Below are 8,479 nucleotides of genomic sequence, written 5' to 3'. Positions count from 1 at the left end.
ACTTTTGTGATGGTGAGGCTGCGTGGTAGACCGTGAACACAAGCTCCTCAGGAACTGTTCCTGAAATTAAAAGACATTCAGATTATTGTTGCATCAACTGGATGATGCGTTTGTCAATATACTTACTGTTTTCACTGAAAACAGGGCGTGGCAGCAGGGGCGTAGTCAGTGTCTTTCGAAATCGAAATCCATATGATCTTCAGCCAATGACACTTGCTCCAAGTAAAGGTCAAAGAAGTAGACTTCGTAGAGGTCGCCAGACACAAAGCTCTGTAAAAGTTATCAAGTTGAACTACAATCTTTAAATTGGCCATGCAAGTGTGCCACTAGATCAGAAATTGATAATATTGCAAGACAGCTTTATGAAAAAACAAAGTATGCTAGGTGCCCAAATGCTTCAATTGCTGCATTATAATTCAGATATTTTTGTAAACATGTTCAGTCAGTGCATCATTACCTTCCTGTATCCTTCTTCAGTATTGTAGGGCATGCTGATCTGGACTGTGCCATTGTCCTTCTCAACAATGTAGCCCCTCTCCTCTGCAACGGTTGGCTCCACAGGATCACTATTGATGCCAATGTTGAATTGAGTCTCATGTAGACCAGACATTATTGGGTGCAGCACCTCAGTCGAGTTGTCCATGGGGAGCACGAAATACCAGCCTTCCTTCAGTAAAGTCAAACTCATAGCCCAGCTCATGAGCTTCAGCAAGGCTCATAGGAGTCGGCTCCTCATCCACCCTCTGGAACATCACCTGCCAATCTGAGGCGGCTGAGGCATAAGCCTGGAAAGAAATGGACGGAAAATTTTAATCCATGCTCATCTCATTGCATGTTTTCTCCTTTCAGCCCCTTGACCAATACCATCCATTCCCTGACATACCGTTTGGACAACAGCATCCCAGTCATCCTTCATTGTCCCAATTGGACAGGCAACATCACTCCTCACAGATACCTACAGAGACATCAGGGTTAGTAGGCATCCAAAACCAAAAACCTTTAGTGAAATATTACAAATAAATTAAGAATACCTGCATGAAGTTTTCCTCACAGGTAACTTCTCTAGGAGATCAGGCGAACAAATCTTGTTTATAGGATAAGTTTTTTATTTTTTTTAGTCAATTTATTGAACATGTCAGAAACAAAACAAACAATAATAATATATATATATATCATTTTCTTTCTTGTTTTTTCTCACTCATAATAATTATTACAAAGTACAAAAAAAGAATACAAAAAAAATAAAAAATAATTCTCAAATAGTTTCTGTCATGTTCAACAGGGGCAAGAAGAAGCTTAAAAAAAACTTTTCTGGTCCTACCTCCTCTAGCATACATTTTCATTATAAATAAAATATTAGGTCATCAGCGATATGTTTGTCTTGTTAATTTGTTTGTTTACAAAACAATCAGAAATAAATTACTTTTACAATTACAAGAAATAACAAATGGGATTTTACAGGTCCTGTTCATAACCATTAATGATTTGGCTCCTAAATAATACTTTCAGTTTAGATATATTTCAGTGCATCAGTACAGTTATTCCACAGACTAACACCTTTTGATGAGATGCAATGAAGTTTGGCATTTGTTCGTACGGGTGTTTTTTTTTTAAATGCAGTTTCCTCTCAACATGTGCATGCTTTCTCTCCGTGTGAAAAGTCCCTGGATATGAGGTAATCGTTGATTTGCGGCTTTGAACATAATTTGAATAGTTTTATAGGTCAACCAGGTCTTGTAGTTTTAGTGTTTTTAGTTTGATAAATAATTTATTTGTTGGTTCTCTGTACGTAGTTTTATGTATAACTCGTATGGCTCTTTTTTAAGTGACCTCCTTTCCATCATTTGAAACAATCAGGCTGAAGTTAAATGTGAACACTTCATCATCCTGAAAGAACAAGTAGAACATGAGGATGTCACACCTAGTCTGGAGAAAAATTGACATAATAAAATATATTTATAAGTCGTACACACTTGGTTTCCAGTGTGACCGCTGAAGTAAGAGGCTCGATGCACTACAAGGCCGAGAAGAGGGAACACACTGGCACTGTAGCCACACTGTGCTCGATTCTGCCTATGAGATGCACGCCTGTTTCATCTGAAAGACAATCAAATGTAGTTCATCTGAACATTTAAACATGAAGTGGAAACAGGTCAATCTTAACAGAGCAATAGGCTTAAAGAGCTACCCTTAATTTAAACTAAATGCCGCACCTGACAATTGTTCCTCCTTCCTTACAGACCATTATTCTATCAGACACTGGTGGCAAATTAACATAAAATATTATTGGTCCCATATGGCACATGGTTTCTCAAACAGTTGGTATGTGCAGAACTTACCAACTGCCTCAAAATGATATGTCTTCCCCAACGAATAACAGATCAAGTGCTATCATGACAAAGCGATCACGACACTCGGTGTGAAAAGCACCTGTATAAAAAACAAGTACAGGTGTGAATATATCTGCCAATAGCTCGAGGCTTCTAAGCAAACATTTACATTCTTACCTTTGGGAATTTGGTCACATTTTGCAGTTGCCCACATGGACAGAAGCAAGATCACACAAAGCAGATATACTGTAGGCCTAAATTGGAAACTTATGATGCACTGATAGCAACTTACAACTTATACATTTCAATGAAAGCACCTTACCTTAAACCGAACCCAAGAGCCATAGCCACTGATATGTCTGCGGTGTCTAAAGCTAGCTTAGCTGCTAGCAAACTACACCTGCTAACCACAAGCTAAAGTGAAGCACTTGCTTGGTGCATACCCTGGCCAAACAGGCAAAACCTTCTGCTGACAGCTAGACAAGCTTTTATAAGTGAGTTTTTTAAAAGACCAATCAGAGGCCCTCAAGCGTCACAGCCACAGGTGTAGCTCATTACAATCTCAATCATGTCTCAACAGGTTGCAGCTGATGAGGTTAGTGTTGCCCTTCAACCTCATGGGTGAAAAAAGAATATAAAAGGTGTTGTTGCAGGCAGTAGAAGAAAGGACTAGTTTGGCCAGGATTTAACAAGCAAGTGTTTCACTTAGGCTTGTTTTGGTTAGCAAGTGTAGTTTGCTAGCAGTTAAGCTAGCTTTAGACACTGCAGACACATCAGTGGCTATGGCTTTTGGGTTTTGCATTGGGTAAGTTGTTTTTAAGGTCAAATATAGGCCTGGACCACTACAGTAAGTTTGATTTGGGTTTTTTATATTCAGAGACATTCTGCTCTTGTTTCAGTGTCGCTTTACTTCTGTCTCTGTGGTCAAGAGCAGAGACTGCTGGCATTCCAGATGGTAAGTAAAATAACAACCCATTGACATGCATTTAATATTGTTCATATGTTGACCTAAACTTGTTTGTGCACATAGGAGTGCTTCGTATGGATTGTCATGATCGTTACTTCATGATGGCTGTCGATCCCTCTTTCACTGGGGACGAACCTCACTTTGAGGCAGTTGGTAAGTTCTGGAAAACTTGATCTAGGCCAACACAGATATTGTTGGAACTTCTTCCACATGAGTAGTGCACGTTCATCAAGCATCTTGAATTGATTGAACCATCATTTTTACCTTTAGGAAAAACATGACCTTAATAGTTTATTATTCACTGGTAGTTGTATACCTGTACTTTCAGGATGTTGGGAGTTAATATTGAGATTATTTTTATTCCAGGTGAGACCGGTGCGTACGCCATCACTCAGCAGTATGCGGCACAGTGTGGCTACAGTATCAATGTTCTCCCTCTACCAGGCCATGTGGAGCTCCGGGCCTCTTACTTCAGCTGTCAAACTCAGAACAAAGTGTGTACAAATTGCATTGAAAATGTATTTTACTGTGCAGGCTAGCCATCCTGTAATTTTCTGCTTGTTTTTTAGGATGATGAAATGTTCACATTCAACTTCAACCTAAATGTGACACAAGAAGGAAAGGAGGTGACTTATCCCTTGAACAAGACCTGTTTTCCATCTCTCCCCTGGTCTCCCAGAGAGGTTACCTGTGAGACCAACTACATGGAGGTAAGCTAGTTTACATCTGAGGTTGTATAACTTATGCAGTCTTTCAGATGGTGACTAATCATGACTTCTTTCCAGGTGTCTGTGAGGAGTGAAGTCACCTGTCCCTCTGGAACAAAGAAGGATGACTGGAATTCTCTCAAACCTGTAAGTTTAATTTCTTTCTGTGGAGAATTCCCTTTTTTCTCTCTCTCAGTTTTAAGGCTTTTTCATGTCTTTTATACATAAACATGTATCCTCCTCTGTGTAAATAGATACTGAAAGTTTCAGGGAAAAATATTCGCTCACTTTTTGTCCTGCTCCATTTATATAAACACTCTATGATGTCAAAATGATTTATTAGCTTGTGTAACCATTAGCCAAGGTACCCCCCACCTTATCACCTGAATCTCCTCCTTTTAAGCAAATATCTCTCAGAGGGGTGTGGGGAGTGGCTCCTTATTTTCATCTAAAGTAACAGACACAGAATCAGCACTTTTGAAACGGGGCTGAAACAAGAGGGGATTATGGGATGCTACAATTATCCGTTTGGTATTTCGAGCCAAACACTTCAGAGACATGTTTTGTCTGTATACTGAGACCTATAATATATTGATGAAAAACTGTATAATAGGGGACCTTTTTAAAATCTCTTTCCAGGCTCATAGGTCCACCACTTCAGACTGGCAGGTGATGTTTCAGACGGCTGACGAGCAGTTGCCGCCAATGAACATCTCAGACGCTCGTAAGCGGGGATATGTGTTTCTCTTGACTGAAGGAAGGCTGGTATTTCGTGCTCCGTATGGACAACCGGAGTCATTCAGCACTGAGGTAAACCATTGGGTAATAATGCCTATTTTGTCAATCTGAGCATAAGAGTTTCTAATGTAGCGCTCTCTCCAGCTCAATGGTGTTCCAGTAGAAGCAGTACATGCAACTATATTCTCCAGACAAAGCTGGATTGTCCTCTTGGTTGACCTTGTGGCTGCTTGCTCCATGGGTCAGTATTTAAACACATTATTATTTTTTTATGCTGTGGATTTTGTTCCACTTGCTGGAAAAGTAAAGCTATGAATCTGATGTACTCTTAACAGATGAAGGCTTGTATCATGAAAGCGGCTACATGATGTGGGAGACTCCTGAGATGCTGTACCCAAATCTAGATGGCCAACAAGTCAACGTTGGTCTCAAGGGTGAAGTTGTTGCGCAGCCAGTTGCAGAGGAGAGGGGCTACATTGTGGGGAAGCAGAACAACACAATCCAGATCTGCATTCCCGAAAATGCTGAAGGACGATACAGGAAGGTCAGAAATCAAAAAAACCTAAGAGCATAGATACACACTGGGGTTTGTAGACTAAATTAAAGTAAACAGATACATTCATGGTCTCTAAATAAAACTCGTAGTTCTCAAAGGTTCGAGATATTACAGATACTCAAAAGGGAAAACATTTAACTCTTACTAACTGGATCCGAACTACATTTGTATTTCACTTTTCTTAACAAACGATATGTATTTTCTTCAGAGTGCTGTGGATGACGATCTCTACGAGTTTTATGTCTATCATCTCTACTTGGAACAAATCCTGGTGGATGAGGATCGTGTAGAAACCAGGATCCGCTTCCTCAGGACTTTGGCCACTCCCCTGCTGCCAAGCCCCATCTTCGCTGAAAACCAAACTGTTCTTGAAGAAAACATGTTCACGGTGTACCTCGGAGACGTCCCTGAAGACGTACAGTTGGCTGCTGTTCATTTGAATGGACAAGAATTTACAGTGCCCTTAAACGTAAGCAGTTTCATCATCACAAAAGTTGTTCATCCCAACAACACTCATGGCTACAAACTGAAGGTGCCTTTTGAAGACCCTGTCGTCCTGCAACAGGTAAGGTGTTTTTTATTTATTTTTTAAGGGATGACTCCAGTTTTGCAGCTTGACATGAGCTCAGTCATAATGAATTGTATTATGTCTCCTAGCTCTCTAAAACAGCTGCCGTTCATTATATACTCAACATCAACTACACACTGACAGTTTTGCCTGAAAACGATCTGTATTACCGAATGGAATCTGTTGTAGCATTGGTCACAGGGGGTAAGTCCATACCGTTATAAGTTTTAAAAAAAAAAAAAAAAATTCAATCGTCTTTTTGTAATGGCGGCTAGCAGATTAACCAATTTTCTTGTAACAGCTCCTCCGCAATTTGATGCGGTCTGCACGGAGTCTGGCATCAGCTTCAAGCTGGACCACCAGCCTTTTGACTACCTGTGGGAGATCACTATCGAGTCAGACCTGCTGACATCAGAGCTGGCAGACCAGCACGGCTACATCATGAGCAACGATAGCAACAGTCTGCTGCTTGAAGTGCCGCTCTTCTCTCACGGCTACGAGTACAAGGTGAGAAGCTGAGTGGCAGCAAATGCTCTTTATTTGACAGCTGTATTGATCAATGACTAAACTGCATATGTTTTTATAGAACATATCCTTGAAGGGATTCTTTGGCACTTTTGAAATCATCATGCGGGATCTTGAAACATCAGAGGTCCAGGGATCGACGATCAAGACTTGTCCGTTCTCCACTACAGAACTCATTAGTAAGAACATGTGTCTTTTTTTATTTTAAGATTTAGCTGAATTGAGGATAACTCGATGGTCTTCTCCTACAGCGTGTTCGACTGATGGGACGATGACTGTGGTGGCTGACTTGGCTCTGGCCATCCCAAATGGCGGCAATCCTGCTAGAACCAACCTGAGAGACAAATACTGTGGCCCCAAAGAGACAGACGGCAGCAGGGCTCTGTTCTCTTTCTCTCTCAACAGCTGTGGATCCGCAGTCAAGGTACCGCTGCTATATTTGTATCTTTGACACTGGCAACAAAAGGAACATCTGAATGTCGTAAACTAAATGTATCACCATTTGCATCTTTTGCCTACAGCTCAACAGTGAAAATGTGACTTATCAAAATGAGATTTTCTATAGCAAGAAGTTCCTCAAGGTTGTTTCCGATAATGCTGCGGAAAGGTAAGTATCCCTTTTTTAGTCTGTTGATTTGTTTTAAAGGCAGAAATTGCTATCTGATGTGTGGGTGAATGTGCCTTTTCTTGCAGGGTGACAATGCAGTGTACCTATCCTCTGTCTGGTCTCCATCGACTCTTCTCAGTGCACAGATTTGAGTCCGACGCAGCTGGAATCGGCAGCCTCCTCCATACCACACATCCTGCAGCAGGTAAAGTAGTTTGTTCACTTTCTCAAGGTGACCAGGTATTACTCCCCATATTCGATTTTAAGCATTTCTCTTTTTGAATGCTAGGTCTGCAGAGTCCCACAATCCAACCCACTTCAGCTCTTACAACCACGCTTGCTACAACCACGCTTGCTACAACCACGCTTGCTGCCACAAGACAAGCTACAGCATCATACAAGCCTGCCTTCCACCCTCCTGCTCGCTATGTCAAAGTGACTAGGTTTCGATATCCGACCAACGCTAGGTTCCGATATCTGGCCAACGCTATGAGTAAAGGTGAGAGCTTTAACCCATACATATAAAAAATCTCCCATTTTAAGTGTAGTATTTCACAATTGTTTTCTGTTCACAGGAGTGCGACAGCCCTTGCAGAAAAAAAATTAATGCTGCCGATATTTAAAGGAAGTATAATTTTTTTTAATTGGTCATTTTGGAATTTAATAAAGATGTTTTCTTAAAAATGCTGTCTTTGTCGCATATCTGTCAACGACTCCTAAACTAATTATTTTTGAAAGATGATAAGTACGCCTTATTTCGACAAAACACTGACTTTTTTTTTTTCAAAATTCAACATACTATAGGCTACTTGGTAGTTTCTCATATTTTCGACATGTCGTTTTCTTTTTTACACATATATTGTCGTTTCCGGCCTTATTTCGACATACTATAACGAGCCTTATTTTGACTGTCGTTTGTTTTCATTTTTTCCACACAGTACTATACTACTACTACTATACTACGCCTTATTTCGGCATACTATACCGAAATTGTTCTGATATTTTTGACATACTATGACTTTTTTGTTGCATGTTTTTACATTGTATAGTATGTCTAAAACAGGCAGAAAATGACATGTCAGTATATGTCATTTGTTCATCAGGTGATCAAGTATTAAGCTAAAACTAAACATTTAATTTTTGCTTCAGATTTAATTTTTGGCATTTTAATTGCTTAGCAGAGAATGCATTTGACTAATTTCTAAATAAACCCTTGTGTTAAAAGTGTGTAGGATTACCTGGGTTTAATATCTGGATTGTATTTATTGAATACCAAGTCACTCCCAGTAAAGTCCAGAATCAAAGCTTTTCTTCTAACCTACAAAACACTAAATGGAAAGGCACCATCATACCTTAAAGATCTTTGAATCCCCTCTTGTCCCTCTATAGGGCATTACGCTCCAACATTGCAGGTCTTTAGTCATTCCCAGAGTCCGGAAAACCAGATCTGGAGTCGGAGCTTTCAAAGCCCACTGAGACAA

The 8,479-nt window shown here is 40.2% G+C and overlaps 1 protein-coding gene across 1 annotated transcript; it reads left to right on the top strand.

Moving 5' to 3' along the window:
• Positions 1-2,989: 2,989 nt before the first annotated feature.
• On the top strand, positions 2,990-7,697 carry zpax4 (zona pellucida protein AX 4). The gene is made up of 18 exons (XM_034136951.1): positions 2,990-3,135; positions 3,230-3,285; positions 3,361-3,450; positions 3,664-3,791; positions 3,867-4,007; positions 4,083-4,151; positions 4,644-4,814; positions 4,887-4,983; positions 5,078-5,286; positions 5,507-5,863; positions 5,956-6,070; positions 6,168-6,373; positions 6,453-6,570; positions 6,643-6,815; positions 6,913-6,998; positions 7,085-7,203; positions 7,288-7,497; positions 7,574-7,697. The coding sequence occupies exons 1-18, from the start codon at positions 3,113-3,115 to the stop codon at positions 7,603-7,605; spliced, it is 2,400 nt and encodes a 799-aa protein (XP_033992842.1). The 5' UTR covers positions 2,990-3,112; the 3' UTR covers positions 7,606-7,697.
• Positions 7,698-8,479: the final 782 nt, after the last annotated feature.

The sequence above is a fragment of the Trematomus bernacchii genome, unplaced genomic scaffold, assembly GCF_902827165.1.
Source record: "Trematomus bernacchii unplaced genomic scaffold, fTreBer1.1, whole genome shotgun sequence".
In the NCBI taxonomy this organism is placed as follows: Eukaryota; Metazoa; Chordata; class Actinopteri; order Perciformes; family Nototheniidae; genus Trematomus; species Trematomus bernacchii.
Note: the sequence above shows the minus strand (reverse complement) of the source record. Positions and strands in the feature narration are given on the sequence as shown.

What these genes read in the sequence shown, in the direction of transcription:
- zpax4 (XM_034136951.1), top strand. Translation starts at nt 3,113, where the DNA reads ATGGCTTTTGGGTTTTGCATTGG. An exon ending in CTGAAGGACGATACAGGAAG is followed by an intron (nt 5,287 to 5,506) that starts GTCAGAAATCAA and finishes TATTTTCTTCAG; the next exon opens with AGTGCTGTGGATGACGATCT. An exon ending in GGCCAACGCTATGAGTAAAG is followed by an intron (nt 7,498 to 7,573) that starts GTGAGAGCTTTA and finishes TTCTGTTCACAG; the next exon opens with GAGTGCGACAGCCCTTGCAG.